This window comes from Formica exsecta, unplaced genomic scaffold, assembly GCF_003651465.1.
Source record: "Formica exsecta isolate Colony F162 unplaced genomic scaffold, ASM365146v1 scaffold423, whole genome shotgun sequence".
Classification (NCBI taxonomy): Eukaryota; Metazoa; Arthropoda; class Insecta; order Hymenoptera; family Formicidae; genus Formica; species Formica exsecta.
Window position 1 is genome coordinate 378,877 of NW_021851472.1, and position 25,132 is coordinate 404,008.

At 36.0% G+C, this 25,132-nt stretch overlaps 1 protein-coding gene across 1 annotated transcript in view; it reads left to right on the forward strand.

Moving 5' to 3' along the window:
- LOC115240265 (probable G-protein coupled receptor 158) overlaps positions 1 to 25,132 on the forward strand; it is a 115,253-nt gene that overhangs the window by 78,001 nt on the left and 12,120 nt on the right. Inside the window, exons 5-8 of the mRNA XM_029815322.1 lie at positions 5,617 to 5,817; positions 13,509 to 13,577; positions 21,166 to 21,275; positions 21,901 to 22,115. Coding sequence (XP_029671182.1) covers positions 5,617 to 5,817; positions 13,509 to 13,577; positions 21,166 to 21,275; positions 21,901 to 22,115 — 595 coding nt within the window. The remainder of the gene's footprint in view (positions 1 to 5,616; positions 5,818 to 13,508; positions 13,578 to 21,165; positions 21,276 to 21,900; positions 22,116 to 25,132) is intronic.

The window sequence follows — 25,132 nt, forward strand, 5'->3', positions numbered from 1 at the left end:
ACGACATGTATCATTAATCATCAAAAAACTTGAAAATATCATTCACAAACAATCTCACTTTGATATCGTGCGATACCATTCAAGTAAATGATTAGTCAAAAGATCCGTTGTGCCGTCCAAAAATACGTCATTCAAAATTCAATATTGCACACGCGATATATAAATACCGCGGAATATATAAATGCATTATATTAATAAACGATCGATATATCACGGGGCTTTTCATTATGTGAATTATTTTACCCTGGTTTGTATATTACTCAAAATTTTTGATATGAAAATGATGGGTTAATTACATTTGAAAACAAGCGAAAAATTCAAATTACAGCGCGAGGCAAAATATATTCGAGGTATATTTAAAGAAGTCATTATATGCCCGTAAACATTTTACAATTACTAACAAATTAACTTATTTGTTTTATCATAACAAAACAATTTATAATTTCCATCTCATGTCGTTCCGAGATTCTTCTTCCAAATATATTACGCGAAATATTGCTTCGATAAATAGCTGTCGTCGCAATGTTCATACGAATCACGCTAACTAATAACCAATAATTGTAATTATTACGCATTTGACGTCTTCCAGTACTTCTCACGATCGTGTCTCGAAAAATACTACGATAATATGTCGCTACCAATTTATTTTTCTAAAATATGGACGAGAAGAAAATGAAGCATTAGGGAAGGGTAATTATTATTTTATTTCTCAATATTTAAAACGATAATTATTTCTTTAATTTATTTAGATATGAATATATACCGCGTTTAAAATTTTTCACCGATTTAAGCATTATTTGCCTATAATTATCGGGAGTAATATACGATTACCGGATCGAATAATACAAGTAAAGGAAAACCGATGATATATCGACCGTTAATTAATAATTTATTTCGCGGGATTTATTATGTATCTCGCATGCAATATCGTGAATTTCGATTATATATATTTCGGGACGGTACATTGCCTCTCAACTAGCCATTAACTCGACTCGCGTAATATCGCGCGATATCAAAGTGAAGTCGCCAATGCCATTTACGGTCATTAACAAAACGTTTGCGTTTACGAGGCTGATCGAACAGCGTCGCGATATGTTCAATTATAATAAGTACATTAATCCTGCATTTTAATATTTTTTTTCCTGCGTTATTAATCCTACATTTTAATATTTATCAATCGCGCATAATAAATTTGGCGTTTCTATAATCCATCGTTGCAATTTGTCAAAACGCATATCCCGCAAAATTTATTCAAAATTAGTCGTGCAAACAGTCGACAAACTTAACTATATCTTTGAATATTGCACAATCCTTGAATATTTATGTTTAATTCGTATTCCAAACTTTATAATACCAGGTGAGTAATTGTAAAACGAAAGTGTATATTATCTGTTAAATGTCACCGCAGCAAGTGACGCGTGAATTTGAATAGCAAAATTTTCGAGCGCCATAATTTTCACGTTGTTCTCTCATCAATGAAATAAAGTGCGTGTCGCGCACGATGATTATACATTGGAAGCGCCCTGTAAAGTGTCACGCGATCGTCGTATTCCACCAATTAGTGCGCCCGTGATCGTAATTAACCGTGTTTTCGTGAGTGTCATGCAAAAGTGTCATAAAAGGGCAGCAAAGGAGAAGCAAGAGGGGAAAGAGAGGCATTGGGCGACAGCGAGGAGTAACTGTGAGATGAGTAATTTACAATTTATTTAATTTATTTTATTTGTTATTTTTTAAATTAAACGTCTCTTTCCACAGTAAGTGATCAATTTTATATTAATGCATAAATATAGTGTGTGTGTATATATAAATATAAAATATTCTCCGTGTATCTCTTACATATTTTCTAATTTATATAAAAAAAAAATCTGTCTTCTTTAAAAGTATCTTTCCAATTAACTTTATTTATTGTTAAATTCTCTTGCTCGCATCACAAAAAAAGAAGAGATAGAACTTACATTAAAGATATCGCTCACAACAGAGGTATAATCTGGAATCGAACGTTAGTTATTTTAGCGAGTTCAAACGCTCCAAGTTTTTCCAATTAATCTCAGTCCAGTCAGAAGGAAAGCGTTTGTGTTTTATTAACGACAAATAAACCGACGTTTTGATCCAAGGGTCTCTGATCGCAGTTCGAAATAATTGAAATTTAAGACGCGAAACGAGCGTACGAGCGGTGACTCTTCCTCGTCGTTGCCTCGACTCGATTCGATCCAATTAAGCGCGGCCCCGAGGGTCCCACGGAGTGCTGTCGGGAACTTCGATTCTCTTTTCGCCCTACTCTCTTCCCTCCTCTTTCTTTCCTTCTTCAGTCACTCCTGTCTTCCTGGAGACCTTTACTGTGTTAAAGAGGCGACATTCGAGTGCGAGCAAAAACTGGTCGAGACAACGAAACACGCTCCCATCTTTCCTGCGCGCGATATTCGTTACCTTAATTACATTCGGAACGTAAACCGCGTAATCAAAAAGGACGGCTTTACCTGCTCGCGAAGAACATTTTTCGACACGAAAAACGAAGTTTCGCGAAGCGACGCCTGATAAATTCGGTCTCGTACCTTTGTAAGATTTCACGTCGTTATATTTCTTATCATCGAAGATACTTCATTATGCGTTTGACACTCTACAAAATGTTTTTCATCGACCGTGTTTATTACGATAGAATAAATTTTATTAACAATCGATATAATTTTTATAATTTATGACACAATCAAATTATTTTGTCCAATTTTATTTTAATTTTTTATTTCTATTTTTTTGATAAAATTAGTCATTAATATTTTTCGAAATATACATTCGTCTTGTTTGACATTTGCTCGTAAAAAAGTGATACGATTAATCGCGAGATTAATCATCGTATAGTTAAGGATCTCGGTATTAATATGAGCAATAAAGATGAGTCATCATCAATGTTTCCAAGATTCTCTTCCGCCTTATTCTTGTTTCAATCTTGAGGTCGACATTTAGTTTTCGAAGGAACAAACGGGCAAACGCGAACTACAAGTAACGTCACCTCCATTAATCTTCCTCCTGCTCGGATTAGATTTAACCTAAGGGATTCTCACGATCTTGTCTCGACCGAAATTACGATCGCGACCTCTTCGTGACTCTGCATCATGAAAGCTGATTCATCTCGAAGGGGAACAATCCGGAATAATTGAAAATAGAACACATAAAATATTTAATAAATCAAATAATTTATGTACCAACTCTATGGAATCTATTATTACATTAAATCTATATTGAAATAGTACTTGTTGGTAACAGCAACCAAGATTGTATAATGATTAATTAATTACGTAATACTTCTTTTTCCTTTCTCTCGAGGCGAAACGTGATTATGCGTTTGCGCCAATTGCAGAGCAATGCTATTGACGCGCATGTTTCGAGCCGCGAGCTTGAAGATAGGCAACGAACAATAATCCGACAAAGAATAATGGATAGCAATGAGGTATTGTCCCGTGTCGCTTTCAACGAGTCCAATTAAAGCGCGTCCTTCCGTCGGCTTAAAGTCAGAGACGCGGTGGAGTTTTTTCACCGGCAACGAGTGGGATGGAGAATTGTGTAACCCTAGGTTTCAATAATAAAAGTCTCGTTACGTTTTGCGTTTACGCTCGCTATAAATTATCACGTTTCCCGTCCGAATGTTTTTTTTTGTCCGATAGCGATTGCGCGTCGCGGAATAATTAAAGCATAACGAATTGACAATGTGGTAAAATTCGTATTGATTTTCCCGCGACCTTTTCTGTTCCCAACAATATATCATATTTACCGATATTATATTAGGTCTACCGGAAAGTTCTGTCCGTTTTTGGAATAAAACAAAATACAAATTTTTATTACCGTCAATAAACTTTATTAAATAATGTAATTGCCATTATTATTAATGATTTCTTGCCAGCGTGAGGGCAATTTGTATATCCCATTTTCGAAAAATGTTTTATCTTTTGATGCGAAAAATTGAACCAGTGCTTGTTTGATATCTTCTTCATTTTTTAATTTTTTGCCCCTCAAAAAATTTTGTAAGGACAAAAACAAGTGATAGTCGGTGGGTGCTAAGTCCGGGGAATATGGTGGATGCGACAGAATTTTCCAGCCTAGTTCTGCAATTTTTTGACGAGTATCCAAAGCAGCATGTGGCCTGGCATTATCATGATGCAGTATGATGTTCTTCCTATTGTACATCGCCGGCCTCTTTTCTTGGACTGCTGTATTTAAATTATCCAGTTGCTGACAATACTTCTCCGAATAATGGCAATTACATTATTTAATAAAGTTTATTGACGGTAATAAAAATTTGTATTTTGTTTTATTCCAAAAACGGACAGAACTTTCCGGTAGACCTGATATATATAAATAAAACATATCTAATTATTAATCATAAAAATTTAATTTTTCGTTGAGTCGTATATAAAAAAAAATAGAATCTAAGAGAAATCTTCAGTTGTTATCAGATCGCGTTCCATTTTCGTCGTCGTATCCAGCTTTTTTCCGGCTTCGGAAATAGGATCGCAGAATAGATTGTCGCGAGAGAGCAATTAAATCTTTGTAGCGGCAACAGCGTTACGACGTACAGCGTAACGCATTCTATTTACGAAGGCGGGGAGAAATTACTTTTTTTTTTCCAGTCGCGCGTAGTTTTTCCGTCCGTCCGGCCAGCCGTCACTTTCGCGCCCGTAGAAGCAAAATGGATATCGACAGCGTGGCGCGATGAAATCATCTATTGTCACCGTATGTTACGTACCTTTTGTCATTTGATGGGCATTTCCATTGCGCATGGTGACAAAACCATTTTGCAGTCGCGCCCCTCGCGTAGTCGGCGCGACCGTTTGTAACCGCGACGGTTACAATGGATGACACCTCCGCCGCCAAATATCCTTAATAACCGGAGCTTGGATATTAACGACGTGTCACCTTTTTTTCGACGAACATCGTGGACAACGTTCTGATGCGCGCATTGTCGGCTTGAAAGAACGTCGGAGGCGAAAGGAGCTCGGAAAAATTATTACGTCCCTTAGTTTTTCATGCGAAACATCCGTACAAAAGAGGCAATTCAAAAATAATTATATTTTTTTAACACATCTGTTAACATCTCGCATGTTGAGAGACGTCTAAAATATTATACGTAATGAAAAAAGTTTTTTCCTTTAAAAATCGATGATGAAAATTTCCCTCGTGCTATCTTGATCGCAAAAAAAATGTACATTTTATAGATAAATCTTTGCCATTTTATTTTTTAAACTACTTTTTCATGACATGCGTCAACTTTAATTTATTTTTAGGCGACTATTATCTGAAAATATATATAAAGAAAAAATTATATAGTCAAATAAGCGGAATTATTAATTACCAAAGCTATTACAATTACGACTCAAAATAAATTACAAAATTTGTACATCATTTAATTTATGACATTTAATTTAATTTATGACACGAAAATATATTTCTAGACACAAAAAATCGATTCATTGAACACGTTTTCTCTAAAGATAAGAAACATCTTCTCTTCGTCCATTCAATCTCGATAACTAATTTTGAAGAATAGCGGTTAGCATGTTTTACATTTCTTCGCGAAATATCGTCGCCTCACCGTAAGGAAAATAATTTCACGTTTGTCAACAGAGCGAGAAGAACCAATATGTCGAGGATGGAGTGTTCGAATGCCTGCCGTGCGCCGAAGGATGCGAATCCTGCGAGGACGGCTCGCCTTGCGTCGTATCCCTGAACTGGTTGATGCGAACGGCGATACTTATCCTGGAGTGCTGCATCATCGCTTGTCTGCCAGTCGTCGTTCTTTTCACATGGAAATACGGGCACGTGAAGGTAAGAGCCGTAACTCTTTACAACGGAGTTTGCCAAACTATGGGTGACATCCTATCCGTTCCGTGAAAAATAGTGCAGAAACGTTTCACATTGTTTTTTCAAAGATATAACGTCCTATACAAACAATGTTCATTCTTTTAATTATATATTATGTTTCTCGATAAACAATCTAAAAAAAGAAGTTCGCGTATCAATATTAGAGCGCTCTTTCAATCTTTTCCGCCAGAAGCAATATAATATATTTTTAATAGTTTAAAGCAAATACTGCTTCTTAATGAATAGCCTTGTTAATTAAGAAGCAGTATTTACTTTAAAGATAAAGAAAGAGTAGTGATAAAAAATTTCAACTCGCGTTTCTTTAAAAATTTTATCATTTTGGAAAAAAAAAAAATATTTTCTGCTTGCGTGGAAAGATATTGAAGTCTAATCTTTGTACTTTGAAAGTTTAAATAAAGTTTAGGTAAATCATTAGAATAAAATCATGACAAATATATGAAATATATGAATTCGAAATATCCTATATATTCGAATCGATTCGTTCGAAAACAACACGAGTCCATAAATTTCCAAAATCGTGATAGGATCTATTCTAGACAAGCATATAAATTTCTAGTCCAAACAGAAACAACAAAAGCCCATAATATCCATAATGAAATATCTCTGGCACGGATGCCATTTCGTCCGAAATCCATGATTTAGTGAAAGCCATGTAAGACCGTAATTGGATATTCGATATCGTTCTATTCAAGTTGACATTTCGAAGATGTTACGTAGAAACGAGATGATAAATCTAATAAAATTTTCAAAAATGCGTTTTAAATCGCACGAGTTTCTGATGAATTATCTTATATTTGCATATATTATTGTCGAGAAACAATTTCTCGTTTCTCCGCACAATTTCTATCGTTGGATTTCCAACATGTTCGCACAGACCGATCGCACCATTTGCATTTTACGCTTGAAACGACGCGACAAAAGCACGGAAGTAGTGTCACATTACGGTTAATCTTAATAGCCGATCGAATAAATCGGGGTTTTAACACGTTTAATCTTATTCAGCTTAGATCGCAGCCTCTGATATCTCTCGTGATTGTTTGAAAGGCACTTATCCTAGGTGTAAAGCTACCGGAGATTGTGTACGAGGGTCCCTTTAAACGCTATCTGATAAACGAGTGTCTCGCGATCCAATAATTATGTCACGACGCTTGTATATATTTCGCGATTGTAGGTTTGTGCCGAAGATGGGATCGTTTATTTAAATAATTATTCGAGCATTCGAACGTTTTTCTTGTTTATTTAATAAATTAAATTATTTTAATACTTGATATCAGAATATATATCGAATATTAAAATATTTATTTTAATATTTAATATTTAATATTTGCTTCCCGGAGTATTCGCGATCGTTAATGGCTTCTGGAATATCGCCATTTGGCTGAAGAGAAAAAGAAGCGGCTTTATGAATTCAACTTCGCGGAATGTATAATCGGTGAATATGATTTATGTCAAGAACTTTTTTCCCCCCGGCTCTTTTTCCCGTCGGATGAATTTTCCTCCGTGGCTAATTATACAGTTTTGCGCCCTCGCGGCGGAGGTTGTATATAATTTCGCGAGTTTCTTCATTAAGGTGTATCCTTTTAGAAAGTTCGAAAAATTACCCGACGTTCTCGCGGATCGTGAAATCTCGATGCCGGGATAATCAGACCCTTTGACGCGCGTGAGACATAAACCATTCCCGCTTTCGAGAGATATTCGCGATATCGTAAATGCGAGAAAGCGACGCGAATAATCCCCGCGAGGATCCATTTTAATTGAAAGCGAGGAGAGAGCAAAGGTAGCCGGAGAACGAGGGAGGGAGGGAGGAGTGGAAGGATCGTCGCGCGCGTTCTCGACGATAATTTCGCGAGAGTTGCGAAATATGTGCGGTCCTCGTTGGATCCTCCAACGGCCAGAGAAACGGCCAGATTTTCCGTGGTGTACTGTCACCGTAATCCTGAAATTGGTGGCGGCGAACCGTCGCCGTGGCGGAATGAAATGACTCCACCAGCCCCTCTCTGCCTCTTAATTCTCGATAGATGGGATCCGGGGGCCTGTAAAACACGCGACGTGTCCCGAGAATCCCGTGCATTAAAATCGCGCGTGGTGTTCTGTAAAGCCACCGTGAAAAACGATTGCGATGCGAAAAATCAAGAAGAGAGAGAGAGAGAGAGAGCAACTTTTTTTTTTAATTAAAAATTAATTTCAACAAAGAATTAAATATTGTAAATATAAAAAATATTAGAAATTCAAATATCTTGGAAGAAATTGAAAGGCTTTGACCTAACGATTGTTAATTTTATTATTAACAATTAATTGTACATTCTCTCTTCTAAATATCATCAGTTTGTGAAGTTATCTCATGCTAATTGAAGATACTAAGATTAATGATTTAATAATGTATGACGTAATTAGAGTAAAGTATGTTTTAATTTGATTTAAATGACGAGGCAAAGAGGAGAATGGGATAATCGCTTTCTTCTTTCCCTTAATGGCTCTATTAATAAATCTGAGTTGGAAGATAAACGAGCCGAAGCGAGCTTAGCACAAGCAAATTTGGTCATTCGATGTCGTCCTGCAAGCATCCATATTCGAGTCACGATTTACAAGCTTAATATCGCTGCGTAATCTGTCTTATGAAGCGGCAAATGGTATATATATATGTATATTCGGAGTATATCCCAACAGAGAGTCGTAATAATCGTCTGTGGACGCAGCTTGGATTATCTTGAAATCAGATTAATGGAACTCGTGCGTATTATAATACTGGCTCATAGAATTTACGCAAATTCCATTTCTAACTTGCGGCTTTTTTTTCACAATATATTTTATTTCCACTCGAAATTACTTCGTCGAGAAGGGAGGGATCGAAAGGGATCAGGAAGGTAGAATTCCTTAAGAAAGCATATCCGTTTGAAATCTCGAAAAATCAATACATTTTCTAGATTTTTTTGCAGAGCAACAACTTGATAAAAATTTTTGATTTTTTTTTTGCGATATTAATACAATATTATTAACTATTCAAATAAAAATTTTCAGCTTAAAAAAAAAAAATTTTTTAAAGTTATGGAAATATTCGCTGAGCTCCTCCAAATTTTAGGTGATTACACAGTGTGCTTGAAAAAGTTCGTAGATCATATCCGAAATCAAAAATACAAGCTTTTTTTTATTAAACATATTAATAGCTATCTGCTATTCAAGCATTTTTTCAAAATTTTAAAAAATAATAAAACGGCGGCGTGTTGAAAAAAAGTTTCGTTCTTTTTGAAAAAAAATCCATCTTTTTTTGTTTATAAAAAAAAAAATGGAAAATCAGATTAAAAAAGGCTTAGCAGATGCGAATCTTATTAGGAGTTCGCATGCAAAATTTGAAGTCAATCCGTCGAATGTAATCCGAGTGTTCATGCATACCGTCTATGAAAACATAAATCTACGAATATTTGTATAACTTTAAAAAAAATTTTTTTTGAGCTGAAAATTTTTATTGAGGTACTTAATAATATTGTATTAAAATCGTAAAAAAAAAAAGTTTTTATCAAATTGTTGCGCTGCAAAAAAAATCTAAAAAATGTACTCATTTTTCAAAGGTTCAAACGAGTGTGCCCCCTTAATGGTAAAAATAAATGAACATTTTTATTGAAGTACTTAATAATATTGTATTAAAATCGTAAAAAAAAAAGTTTTTATCAAATTGTTGCGCTGCAAAAAAATCTAAAAAATGTACTCATTTTTCAAAGGTTCAAACGAGTGTGCCCCCTTAATGGTAAAAATAAAATAATACGTCAATTATAATATGTATATACTGAGAGAAATTTTAGTATCTAAAGATCCCGGATTTGTCACATCCGTCCTCTTTAATTCGCGATATATTAGTTTATGTTCCAAGTATCGCTTCTCCGTTTATACCCTATTCGAGTTTACGCTGACAACTTCGTACAACAATAATATCCAAGGTTTATACGGTAAATTGTGCGAGTTTCAATTATATTATTGTACTCATCAGACGAGATCAGCATTAGTCAAATTTTCCGAAGCTTAACTGCTATTAAGTTTTGTAATTTAACTTTTTAATTACTTGCAACTCGAAGACTACATCGATTCCATGTAAAAAGAAAGATGGAAGGAAAAGGAAGAGGATCGTTTATAATTTGCCTTTACTCATATAAAGCACTTTAGAGAGCAAACTTCGAAAAAAAAAAAATAAAAATAAAAATAAATTTTGATGTTGTGCCGACGTTCTTCGAGTGAGGCTTCACCTCAAAGTGGCGGTGATCGTTTCTCGTCGGAGAGAGCTCGTTACGGCAGATTCGTCTCCCGACGAAGTTGGCGAACTGCAGATACCATCCTTCCTGAACTTACTTACCGCTTCGGTAATTCGCGTAAATCGCTACTTCCGAGAAGGGGGAAGCTGCACTTTTATCTCTGGTAGCGCTAATAGCCTATGCTATTCCTGGAGAGGGTTAAAGAGGGAGAGAACGAGAGAGAGCTGTCTCTTTCTTTATTTTTGTCAGCGGTACACGAGATGAGGCGACGAGGAAAACTGGGTAGAACGGAAGCAACAAATAAGTCCGTCCTAGAGAGAGCGCGAATGAAACAGTCGGGACACGCGAACGGGAAATTAGCTTTGTTGCGGGGGTGGACGGGGAGGTTGGGGAGAAGGGGATGAACTTTAACTCACTTTATTCGCTATTATTCTCTCCCCCTGGTATATTCCACGCTGCGGCGGATTTTGCGGCGTTTCCCATCGCGAGACCTTTCCTTTACCTCGGTACGCTTCTTGCATATCGTATGAAAGCGCGAAAATAGATGAAATGTATGGTACGTGGCACATTTATATACCGTCATATTATATATCAACTTTCCTCAAAGAATTCGGGCGGTGATAATAAAGCGCTTGAATAAGGCCGTTCGCTCTGTGTAAAACGTTCTGTAAAATCTGTTAGATCCTGAGAAAAAATGGACTTTATGTGATTATACAAAATCATATATATAATGACATATAATAACATATGTAATTTTATACGATTATATTTATACGATTATATATGATAACATTTGTAATTTTATACGATTATATGAGACGTCCGATATGATCTTATCTTTATATACACTCAAAAAAATGTCTTGCTGATATAGGTAGATTTCTAGGTGTCACAACAAAAATTTATCGCTATTTTTTGTATCTGTTAGAATATTGTCTGTTACATATAGAATTTATAGCAGCACCATTCTAATAATATCTTCTAGAAAATTTAGGTCCCATTGCCAAATGTTAATCACTGCATTGGATAAATATGAGTTTCGATACTACAGCTAGAACGATCTTTGTGAGAAATATAACTGCCAATTATAACTGCAGCATCGAAAAATTGAGAGAAATTGTTTAAAAGAGCTAGATAGATTGGGCGCGTTATACAAATATGTTAGATGTGAGGATTATATATTCATTTGTTTCTTGCCGCTAATTTTTTCTGTGTACCACAGCCAAACTTTATAACAAGTATGATTGGCCTTAACATGGATAGGCGCCACAGAAAAACATTCTTTCTAAATTTCACAAACAGTTCAGATATAAATTCTGTCTCTGTCACTTAGATTGATTAAATGCGAAACATATGCGATATCACAGTATTTGCTAATCATTTATGTACCTCAGTTAATTTTGCGCACCCAGAAAATTTTTGCTGTAGTTGCAATACCACTTTTTTGAGTGTAATATTCTCGGTCAGATCTGTTTCGTATACAATAATCAGATCTAATCGAATGTGATTATATAAAGGTAAGATCATATATCAAATTTCAGATATTATCATATATGGCCAGATCATATCGCGTCAAATTTCAGATTTAATTACATATGGCCAGATCATATATCGCGCGAAATTTCGGATCTAATTATATACGATCTTATATAATTACACAAGTGTATTTTTTCTCGGGATGTTATCGCGAGTTACAAGACTTATCGTATTATAATACGTACAAGGTGTTCCATCTTCATTAGCATCGATTTTCTCTCAAAGGAAATATAATGAATTCATAAGTTGCATAAAAGCAATTGAAAATTCAGATTTCTAGACTATTTTTACATACGGAGTATTTTTACTTATTTTGATTTATGAGTTAAACGTCTCGTCGTTTCTACACGACGTGACTTTTCTTCATTAGCCACGCACGTGTGCCGTTGTGTTGATGTCTAGTAAAAAAGTTGTCACGTATTTTGAAACGCGCCGGTAAAACTAGCGTGCTTCATTTCGCGTTGCACGTTAGCCGAGTTAAAATATTCCAAGCTGATGGTATCGCGCTATCTTCCAGCTTTTTCCGGCAGAAAACGTGTGTACCTTGTGTATATACATATATGTATTTGCATGCCGCTTTTTTAAGCAATTCACGGGCGGGTTTCATATAATCTCAAAGGTCATGTTTACCGAACGATACTGTAATAACGTTTAGTGTTTGCAACATGAGCAAAAAAAAAAAAAAAATGGAATTTATATAAGCGAGATTTATAAGCGCTTTACAAACATGTAAGGAATATATCCGACGTATATTACGAGATATTAAACACAAAGAACATTCAAACAAGAATCGTTTTATCTACATATTTGCTTTGCATAGTTTCTTTTCTTCGTAGATTTTTTTTTTTTTATGGCAACTCTCGCAACACGCGATTATAACATATTAAAATCTTTTCGGCGTGTTAAAATTCTTGTAAGTATACTAATCGAATATCGCGATAAAGTAAAAAGATGAACATTTTATTTAAAATTATTAGCGCGCGCGTATTTTTATTTAAAAATATTTGGATAAAGTTCCGAATAGGTGAACCCTCCGATTTTTTTGAAACTACACTATTTTTTGTCCTCAGGATCATGGATATATCTTGATTGCTTTTTATCCTGCTTTTCACTGACTTTTAAATAAACTAGTTGCTAAACAGAAAAAAATATCGTGGAAACCACGCTTTTCTCCATAAATAAATACATTTTGTTTATATGACACAAAATCAGTTCTTTGAGAGGTATGAATAGTGAGCATGCTTTCGAATACACATCCCGTTTATCTATGTGTATAACAAACGTATATATTTTGAATATAAACTTTAGGGCGCACAATGTGTTGCGGAAACAGCTGGCAGCACATAAATAAAGCATTCGGAGGGAAATACTCTTAAATAACGTATAACACAAAATACGGCATCGAGAAATCCCAATTATTTTGTTAAGAAATTTAAAAAACGAAATTATCTATGATTTTTTAATTATATATAACTTTATATTTGTTAAATTAAAAAAAGAATTTAAAAAACAAGAACTTAAGGATTTTTAAATTCCCAAATTCGAATATATATATTAAAAAATTTAATAATCGAAGAATCGGAAAGAGTTCCGAGAATTTGCAGGGAAAACTAATACTCCAAGAAAATCTACGCTCCTATTCAAAGAGACGGAAGGGTATATAAAAAGTATCCCATAATTTATCGTCACAGTTCAGAGAATTTCGGATAAAAAGAAGTCTCTTCCGCTCGCTGGTTTCACCGACACTTATTTTATTTACTAGCGCGTTCCTGGTGGCATCCGGCTGTACATACATGCGCTATCGGCTCGAACGATGCCAGCGGTGCGTGATTTAATAAGCAAAATGATTTGTTGCAGGTGGTGCGGGCGGCCAGTCCGGTTTTGTTGCGCGTGATCGTCCTGGGCGCCTTCTTCATATACTGTACGGTGAGTACTCGAGAGAGAGAGAGAGAGAGAGAGAGAGAGACAGACGCGATAACGTATACGTGTCTCGTCGCCGTCGCATGCGTTTCCCCGGTCGCATTTCATATTCATGAGGGTCGACGGCGCCGCGTCGCACCGCGCACCGCACCTTTGAGAGAGAGAGAGAGAGAGAATCCCGATAACAAAGCTTTCTCACGTGCGCGCGCGGAGATGCCGCCGCAGTATCCGACGACCCTCGCCGGTTGTAACCGCATCTGTTGCGACTACTACCCTTAATATATGCGCGCGCGCCCCGTGCGCCAATTACGATAACGCATGATTCCCCATATCGGGGCGCGACTATGTGTATTCACCAATTATTGATGACCTCTATGTTTCGCTAATTAAAGCGGATATACCGGATAAAATCATCTATTAATGTACGAAGACAGTTGTTCCCCGATCGATGTGGAACCGGTTGCAGATTCTTCGCGAGAGTCTCGTAAAATTCGCTTTGCGATCATTATTATGATTTTTTAAATGGATTTTTTCATATCCACGACTGTGTATTAAACACATTTCAAATATAAATTTTTCTTATACAATAATAATTAAAAAGGTTTCTTGGATATATTTTTTCTCGATTTAATATTCTGAGAAGAATTTTAGAACAAGAAATAATGGGGATATTTTTACCTGTTACAAAATTATTATATTATTTTGTTATATTTTTGCGATTAAATCGTTAATTAGAGTTTCCCTTTTGGAGCGACTCGAAAACGGCATACCTTGAATTTTCACGTCAGCAAACGTAGGAGGAGCTTATTACTACTCGCGATTGTTACGCTTATTACGCTGTATTATTACCAGACGAGACATGTTTCCGCAATTGTGGTGGGAAGCTGTCTACTGCATAGATCACGTAGGACAAAATAATTCAAGATATCACATTTAGGTTATTCTGGGTTTTGACCCGCCGTGACAGCTGCTGTAACACACGTATTCCGCTCACGTTCTTACGTGATATATCGGCTTGATAGCGGAATTTCTATCACATTTCACAAACCTGCTTTATCGAATCCGGGACGATTTCGTAGACGACAAGTCATTTGTATAAACGTAAATTCCAGGAATTTTCCTCACGTACGCGCACGTTCGCGTTCTCTTTGCTCTTAGATGACAACAAGATCTATAGAAGATATTTATTCTAGAAAAGGTGCGAGAAGTTGCGAGAAATATTTAATTAATGATTTTCAATTTACGCGCAAAGATGTTTAATTTAATTTCATTTCATAATATATCCTATATATACATGTATAGTGAACAAATATGTCATTATCCGGGGAATATTTTAAATCAAAATATGAAATTTAAAGTAATCGTTGCAGCAAATTGGATAAAAGCGAGAAATCACGTTTGGGAGAAGGAAAGAATCGGTCCTTGCAATATAAATAGTAAAATAAATGAATATTTTTACTATGTGTATTAAATAGGTATCAAATATAAGTTTTTCGTATACAATAATAATTAAGAAGGTTTCTTGGATATATTATTTTATTTAATATTCTGAGGAAAATTTTAGAACAAGAAATAATCGGAATATTTTTATTTTTATGTTACAAAATTATTATATTATTGTGTTATTAATTATGCGCAAATTAATCGTATAAAATAATAATTTATCAATTATGTGCATTGAATATATATTGTAAACTTAATACATAGCTTATATTATTTTTATTATCTCCTTTTTATCACTAGACATCTGTTAAATAATAAATATAATAGTAGTCATTTAATAAGAGTTTAAACACTCAGCATTTACGAGAGATGTTTGTATAGCAAGATACTTTACTCGGTAAAGTTTATCAAGCACACATAAGACTGCACAATTCGCGAAGAAAGTTTGGCTTAAGTTTGGCCAACAAGTCTAGTAAATTCTGCAATTTTATGCTTTAAACTAACAGAAATTAAACCAGATAAATTATCATACTCAATTATAATGAGAAGAATGGAACGTGACAGTAGAAATTTGTCAAATACGACGCTATATTTTTTCAAGATTTATATTCGCGAACGTTTAGATTTTCCCCAATACCTAAATCCCCTATCGTTATATTCTCGAGTACACGGACGTCACGTTTAAGAGCCATCCGTAATGTGACCTATTCCGTCAGAATGGCAAGGTAATTTTTCTCTCGCTGAAGTAATAGCTCGTCCGTGAGCAAGGGTTAGTATCAATGTGCGGTTCAGACATTTCGAATGCTTTAACTTGGGAGCCCGTCCGGATAAGGAGGATACGTGCCTACGTAATGTTTGCTCTTACGAGGTACGAACTCCCAGATGGCTTCGCTTAAACTCCGTAGCGCTATTCTTAATGGGACGTCATTTGCCCGCTTATGAAGGTACGCTTTCCATTTCTCGTAAAGCTTCGATGTTATATCTTGCCGTCGTGTAAATCGTATGATACAGCTTGGAAAATCCAAAGAGACCGCCATCGTGTTTCGCGGTGCATCCGAGTCGCTTGCCATTTCTCTTTTATCCGCCCTTTCCTTTCTCGGAATATTTTATTAAGAGGATTGTTTCACGACTTTGTAATATTTCACGAATCTCAGCGTCAGCTCAATTCTTGAATGTAGAAGCAAGAATTGTCTCCGGAGCAATTACCTCGCGTGTGAGAAAAAATTTACATTTATATTTTCGAGAATAATTCGATATAGTTGATAGAGATGGGATTCTCTGTGACTCTTTTCTAAAAAAATCTAAAGAGACGAAGAGAGAGAGAGAGAGAGAGAGAGAGAGAGAGAGCGCGATAAAATTCTCGCAATTCATATTTGAAGCGATAAAAGTAAAACTGGAGAAGTTATTATCAAATGTTGTAAAATGAGAACATAAAATTAGCACCTCATATCTCCGGATCTTTATTTTTTACTTTATCGCCGCAATTCTTTTTAAACCATATCAGAAATCGATACTCTATGTATAAAAGTATTAAAAGTCTAGTTTAGTTGAAAAGTGAATATTTTACGATTTTTCATATTTTATACATCAGAATACACATCGGGAGATAAAATATGAAATACATTATAAAATTCTCAATTTTAAGCGATCTCGTATTTTAATATTTTTTACAATAAATAACAAGCAAAATTTTTTCCTTAATATAAATTAATTCCTATTTTTTATTTATATATAAACCAAGAAAATCTACGCTCCTATTCAAAGAGACGGAAGGGTATATAAAAAGTATCCCATAATTTATCGTCACAGTTCAGAGAATTTCGGATAAAAAGAAGTCTCTTCCGCTCGCTGGTTTCACCGACACTTATTTTATTTACTAGCGCGTTCCTGGTGGCATCCGGCTGTACATACATGCGCTATCGGCTCGAACGATGCCAGCGGTGCGTGATTTAATAAGCAAAATGATTTGTTGCAGGTGGTGCGGGCGGCCAGTCCGGTTTTGTTGCGCGTGATCGTCCTGGGCGCCTTCTTCATATACTGTACGGTGAGTACTCGAGAGAGAGAGAGAGAGAGAGAGAGAGAGACAGATCTGGGTACGTATACGTGTCTCGTCGCCGTCGCATGCGTTTCCCCGGTCGCATTTCATATTCATGAGGGTCGACGGCGCCGCGTCGCACCGCGCACCGCACCTTTGAGAGAGAGAGAGAGAGAGAATCCCGATAACAAAGCTTTCTCACGTGCGCGCGCGGAGATGCCGCCGCAGCATCCGACGACCCTCGCCGGTTGTAACCGCATCTGTTGCGACTACTACCCTTAATATATGCGCGCGCGCCCCGTGCGCCAATTACGATAACGCATGATTCCCCATATCGGGGCGCGACTATGTGTATTCACCAATTATTGATGACCTCTATGTTTCGCTAATTAAAGCGGATATACCGGATAAAATCATCTATTAATGTACGAAGACAGTTGTTCCCCGATCGATGTGGAACCGGTTGCAGATTCTTCGCGAGAATCTCGTAAAATTCGCTTTGCGATCATTATTATGATTTTTTAAATGGATTTTTTCATATCCACGACTGTGTATTAAACACATTTCAAATATAAATTTTTCTTATACAATAATAATTAAAAAGGTTTCTTGGATATATTTTTTCTCGATTTAATATTCTGAGAAGAATTTTAGAACAAGAAATAATGGGGATATTTTTACCTGTTACAAAATTATTATATTATTTTGTTATATTTTTGCGATTAAATCGTTAATTAGAGTTTCCCTTTTGGAGCGACTCGAAAACGGCATACCTTGAATTTTCACGTCAGCAAACGTAGGAGGAGCTTATTACTACTCGCGATTGTTACGCTTATTACGCTGTATTATTACCAGACGAGACATGTTTCCGCAATTGTGGTGGGAAGCTGTCTACTGCATAGATCACGTAGGACAAAATAATTCAAGATATCACATTTAGGTTATTCTGGGTTTTGACCCGCCGTGACAGCTGCTGTAACACACGTATTCCGCTCACGTTCTTACGTGATATATCGGCTTGATAGCGGAATTTCTATCACATTTCACAAACCTGCTTTATCGAATCCGGGACGATTTCGTAGACGACAAGTCATTTGTATAAACGTAAATTCCAGGAATTTTCCTCACGTACGCGCACGTTCGCGTTCTCTTTGCTCTTAGATGACAACAAGATCTATAGAAGATATTTATTCTAGAAAAGGTGCGAGAAGTTGCGAGAAATATTTAATTAATGATTTTCAATTTACGCGCAAAGATGTTTAATTTAATTTCATTTCATAATATATCCTATATATACATGTATAGTGAACAAATATGTCATTATCCGGGGAATATTTTAAATCAAAATATGAAATTTAAAGTAATCGTTGCAGCAAATTGGATAAAAGCGAGAAATCACGTTTGGGAGAAGGAAAGAATCGGTCCTTGCAATATAAATAGTAAAATAAATGAATATTTTTACTATGTGTATTAAATAGGTATCAAATATAAGTTTTTCGTATACAATAATAATTAAGAAGGTTTCTTGGATATATTATTTTATTTAATATTCTGAGGAAAATTTTAGAACAAGAAATAATCGGAATATTTTTATTTTTATGTTACAAAATTATTATATTATTGTGTTATTAATTATGCGCAAATTAATCGTATAAAATAATAATTTATCAATTATGTGCATTGAATATATATTGTAAACTTAATACATAGCTTATATTATTTTTATTATCTCCTTTTTATCACTAGACATCTGTTAAATAATAAATATAATAGTAGTCATTTAATAAGAGTTTAAACACTCAGCATTTACGAGAGATGTTTGTATAGCAAGATACTTTACTCGGTAAAGTTTATCAAGCACACATAAGACTGCACAATTCGCGAAGAAAGTTTGGCTTAAGTTTGGCCAACAAGTCTAGTAAATTCTGCAATTTTATGCTTTAAACTAACAGAAATTAAACCAGATAAATTATCATACTCAATTATAATGAGAAGAATGGAACGTGACAGTAGAAATTTGTCAAATACGACGCTATATTTTTTCAAGATTTATATTCGCGAACGTTTAGATTTTCCCCAATACCTAAATCCCCTATCGTTATATTCTCGAGTACACGGACGTCACGTTTAAGAGCCATCCGTAATGTGACCTATTCCGTCAGAATGGCAAGGTAATTTTTCTCTCGCTGAAGTAATAGCTCGTCCGTGAGCAAGGGTTAGTATCAATGTGCGGTTCAGACATTTCGAATGCTTTAACTTGGGAGCCCGTCCGGATAAGGAGGATACGTGCCTACGTAATGTTTGCTCTTACGAGGTACGAACTCCCAGATGGCTTCGCTTAAACTCCGTAGCGCTATTCTTAATGGGACGTCATTTGCCCGCTTATGAAGGTACGCTTTCCATTTCTCGTAAAGCTTCGATGTTATATCTTGCCGTCGTGTAAATCGTATGATACAGCTTGGAAAATCCAAAGAGACCGCCATCGTGTTTCGCGGTGCATCCGAGTCGCTTGCCATTTCTCTTTTATCCGCCCTTTCCTTTCTCGGAATATTTTATTAAGAGGATTGTTTCACGACTTTGTAATATTTCACGAATCTCAGCGTCAGCTCAATTCTTGAATGTAGAAGCAAGAATTGTCTCCGGAGCAATTACCTCGCGTGTGAGAAAAAATTTACATTTATATTTTCGAGAATAATTCGATATAGTTGATAGAGATGGGATTCTCTGTGACTCTTTTCTAAAAAAATCTAAAGAGACGAAGAGAGAGAGAGAGAGAGAGAGCGCGATAAAATTCTCGCAATTCATATTTGAAGCGATAAAAGTAAAACTGGAGAAGTTATTATCAAATGTTGTAAAATGAGAACATAAAATTAGCACCTCATATCTCCGGATCTTTATTTTTTACTTTATCGCCGCAATTCTTTTTAAACCATATCAGAAATCGATACTCTATGTATAAAAGTATTAAAAGTCTAGTTTAGTTGAAAAGTGAATATTTTACGATTTTTCATATTTTATACATCAGAATACACATCGGGAGATAAAATATGAAATACATTATAAAATTCTCAATTTTAAGCGATCTCGTATTTTAATATTTTTTACAATAAATAACAAGCAAAATTTTTTCCTTAATATAAATTAATTCCTATTTTTTAATTTTTTTTTTCTGTAAAATTATTAATCTCTGAGAATTATAATTTGTCTATGTAAGTCTGTGCATGTATGCTAAAGTCTGAAATTTTTACACGATGGCCTCATGTCAGAGCTTCATGTTTGCACAAGAGAAAAATCGCTGTAAAGTGCTCGTTCAGCGAAAATTTTGTTGTTCCTTTTTTAACTCTATCTCAACTTTTCATAGCGGACTTCTTTCATATTACTCACATTATTTTTACGACAGGTTTTCATAACAATGATAAAAACGGTCTTTCCTATATAAGTATCTTAATATAATTTTAATTGAACAGCAGTATATAACGAAAAGAAAAATAATAACTGTGTTTTCTCATCGTTATTTTCCATTCTCCAGTTTGGAGAACAGCTTGGCAAATAATGAATTGACATTTTTAGAAAATTCTCAAGCATAAAACAAACATTTAAAAATTCATTTGTGAGGATGTATAAGATAGAATTTTAATAAACATTATGCGATTTTTACTTTTATATTGTGCTATGCGTATATTTGTATGCATTTCATACTATATATTAAATATAAATTCTGTTAAATTCGAGAATTAGATATTCAAGCATTCATTAATGATAAATTTGGTCTCATCATGAATATCTCTCTATTTTGCATAAATAACACAGGCAAGAACTCGATAGAAAATCATTGAGCATTTTCGACGCAATTTCGAAATTTCATGTATCCAAAACGCGTGTGAGGCTTTAAATATCTAATCTTAATTAAGTAATTATATGATGTATATTGCGGGGCCGAATATAAATTCGCGTCGAGGCAGACTTATCGAAATGGCGTTATTAAAATTTATTATTACGGCTAATAGGAACGAAATTATGGATGAATAGACGGAAATGGATGCGCGTAGCGCAATCGCCGGTGATGTTTTGTCAACAACATTATTTTGCAGGACACGCATTCTGCTTATGTTGCAGACCATAGTTATGTACCCCAGGCCAAACATCATCACGTGCACTGTTCGCGTATGGTTGCGAGAAATTGGCTTTTCTCTCACATACGGGGCACTCATGCTCAAAACGTGGCGGTAAGTGGTATTTTACTCACTCGAATGGCATTATTTCGATCGTTTTACGTGACTGCATCATCGTCTTTATTTATCTTTAGCCCGAGTAAATAAATATCGTTCTTCTTTTTTCGCCGATATTGTCGCTCATCAAATTTACATATATTTCATATATCTCTCGCATATTTATTTATTTAACTCGACGTGTTTTTTTTTTTTTTTTAATATCATTTTTTTATTTCTACATTTTTGACATTTTGAAAGGTTTTCTCTCATTTACAGAGATACAGTGCTTTAACCACGGCAGTAAGTGCGTCTTTACTTTATATTATTTCCATTATATCTTTCACAGAGTTTCTCTCTTTAGTCGAATTTCAACCTTGCAATTAAATTAACGATTTTAATTATTAATCAATTTTATTAATTATTTTATATTCTTGACATGTATATATTTGATCGCTTTTTAATACATATAATTCTTCACCATATATATATTTCAAGATCAGCAGCATCATAGTGTACATATAGATGTAACTTTTCGCAAATAATTTGAAACAGCTTATTAATCTATGAAGAAATATAAAAACGCTATGGGAAAATTAAAAAAAAAAAAAGAAGCGGAAGATTTGTGATGTTCTGGTCGCAGGATATCCGTGATCTTCCGAGTGAAGTCGGCGAAGGCCGTGAAAATAACGGACGCGAGTCTGCTGAAGCGTCTCGGCATCATCGTCCTGACGTTCAGCGTGTTCCTGAGCATAAGGACACTGGTCGCGCCGCCCGTCGTCATCGTCGGCCGGACCGCCGACGATCTCAAGGCGTATCTCTGCCGGACTGACTGGTGGGACCACAGTTTCACTACTCGTGAGTTTCATGAGCGACGGCAGTATACGTATAATAATATCGCCGGCATGTAATACATGTCGTATACGCGCAAAAAGAGACATTGATCGGCTTAATCCCCTTAGCCGCACGCTCTGTGTCTCGCGCATCTCCGTATAATCTGTATATCGTTCCAGTGATATACGAGCGCGATATAGCCAGCCACACGGCGCGCATAATGCGGGAAGGCACGGATTAACTTTGCCTCTCACGGTATATGATCGATTCCCGCGTGCAAGACGTATGGGAACGCGCGATCGAAGGCTGGGGGAGAAATTTGATGAATTAAGCCTCGAGCTTTTGCCTTCCGGGAGTCAGTGTTATTTTGACGAAGAGGGGCTTCTTATTTGCCTTATAATGTTCAATGCGGAAAGTTAAGAGGCCACGAAGATGGATGGCCCGCGAAATAAATCGGCAGACTCACCCCGAATTTGCTTCGAGGTGAATCTTGCTCGGTTAGTGGGGAGGGTGGTTTTTTTTTTTTTTTTTTTTTTTGGGGGGGGGGGGAAAAAAAAAAAAAAGCTTGCCGGTGAATTGCAAACTGTCGTTAAGCGGTATCGGCTATTTGCATTTCCGTTGCTCGTATTCGCGTGTATGTTCGTTACGCAATATGCGATACTTGAAAAAAGATCGCTTTCAATCACCGGAACGCCGAGAGAAGAGAGCGCGCTATAAAATGTAAATAACCAATTAAACGGCGAAGCTGCATTTAAATGATGTCGAGGTATGCAAAGCTGCCGAGGAGCCAGCTTAGGGATTTTACTCGTCTTTAAATTATTTTCCGTACCAATTCTCCGTCTCCTCCGGTAATCGCAAGCTGGCTGCAGTGCATGAATAAATAAGACGCTCTCGGTAGTGCTTAGCGAGGAAAGGAAGAAAACTGTGTCTTCAAAGAAAAGTTACCTCGTCGGTCACGGTACGACAAGGACAACGTACGAATCCGCTGTGTATGTTAAAATCGAGTCAAATCCGTTTATAGACTTTTCCTTTCGAATCTCGATTGTTCTTATGTAAAATAAAATAAAAATAAAATAAAATAAAAAATTTAATTATCTAATAATATTTTTTAACCGATTAGTTACGCGCCTGTTCTCTTCGCTAAGCTTACGGCTCGGTATAATTCTTTAACGTGGAAAACCATTCTCTCATTCATTCCCGAAACATCGTATTTCTCTCTTTTTTTTTTTTCGCTACCGTCCTGCGCGTCTACTTAAACGCAAAGAACCTTCCGCCGCGACGCGGGCTTGATTTCAATTAAGCACGCTAACTCCACCGAGACACCCTTTCTTCCAGCTGTCGCGTCGCCGATGCTTGCATTCAGCGTGCTGAAAGAAGTCTACTTGTGGCGACGTCGTCGGCACAGAAATGTTACCACGCTTATTTCGCCCGTTGATGAGAAACGCACGGCGCGATGTTGCGAGTAACGAAGTAATGAAATAACATTGGAACATAATGTCGTAATATCAGAAATATCATAATTCTCTGAAGGATATTAATAAATGAGCAACAAAATGCGCGATTCTAAATTGTAAATTACAAGTCTAAACTATATGAGCGCGTAACAGACACGTATCTCATCGAGTACATTGCTAAATTTCGGGTTGACATCAACAGATCAGCCTCCGCCACGGCTCCATTCCCGCAACGTAACATCGTTAATCAAGTGGATACCAACGCCAACCTCTGGCGGAAGCTTCGCGGTCCAACCATGCGTACAAACGCGTTCTACGTAGACACGTACAAACGCATACATATCTATCACAGAACTGTAAAGACGGAGAGAGATGTCTCTTCAGACAGAAAGATCTCGTGTTGTTCCAAGGATGATGCCGATATTATCTCGAGGCCCGTCGAAAGACTCGAGCGACATATGTAGGTATCGCGGGCTTCAGTCCGCTGGAAAAATATTTATTCGACCGCATCGCGGAAAAAGAGATTTCTCTCTTATATTCTGCGACGAACATGCGTACGGCCCGTGTTCTCCCTGGGTGGATGTGAATCGTTTCTTTTGAAATTCTCCGGTAACGAAAAGTTTCGATCCGCTTGAAGCAACGAGCAAATACGGACTCGCAAGTCCAGGAGAAATACTGAAAAGAGAGAAACGTACAACCTTGACGTCGTCTCTGGTTTCGTGTCTTTTTTTTACAAAGGATTTGTGCAACTAATATTGCGGAAAAGAATATATTCACGAACCCATGTATATATGCATTCTGACGTCTCGTGCGTGGTTGCACACACGTGTGTCATCAGTTGCATATCCATACGTAAACGTATAATTCTGATGTTATAGGCGCCGAACTATTTTGGCTCGAAACGTGTTTAAAGAAAACATATACCGTGTTATTTACTGCATTTTTTTAGGGTGAGAGGAGAAAAAGAAACAGATACCTCTCTGGGACACGCCGTAAATGAGGCGTGAAAGTGGACATTCATCTCACTGTGTACCCTCACCGTGTCCATAAGTTCCCGTATTATACGCGGCAGGCAACCCGCATTAGTCCGCATTATCCCATTCCCGCTATCAGTCTCCGTGCCTCGCGTAGATATCTGCATATAGTGAAATATATTTACCGAATCTACTGTTATATACAGGGTGGGGAAAAAGTCCCGGACCCTTGAAATATCTTGGAAGGAGTGAAAAAAAAACAAATAATTGTTTTAAAAAATACATTGTAAATAATTACATACTTTTTCTTAAAAACAATTTTTTTTTTTTTTTTTTACACTAATTGATTTGTCTCATTATTCTGCACATAAAAATATTACGGCAAGATTATCGAAAACTAAATATTTTATAAGATATTTTATTTTTTATATCAAAATATGTCAGATTAAAATATAAAATAACTCAAAAAGTACTTAATAAAAAAATACTTTATTATAGTGTTTTGAAAAGCTCTCGAGATAAGCTACAAGAATATGCAATAAAAAATAGGGGGTTCCATTTAAGAAAATATCGATCACATTGAGTTGGCCTTGAAAAGGTCACTCAAGGTCAA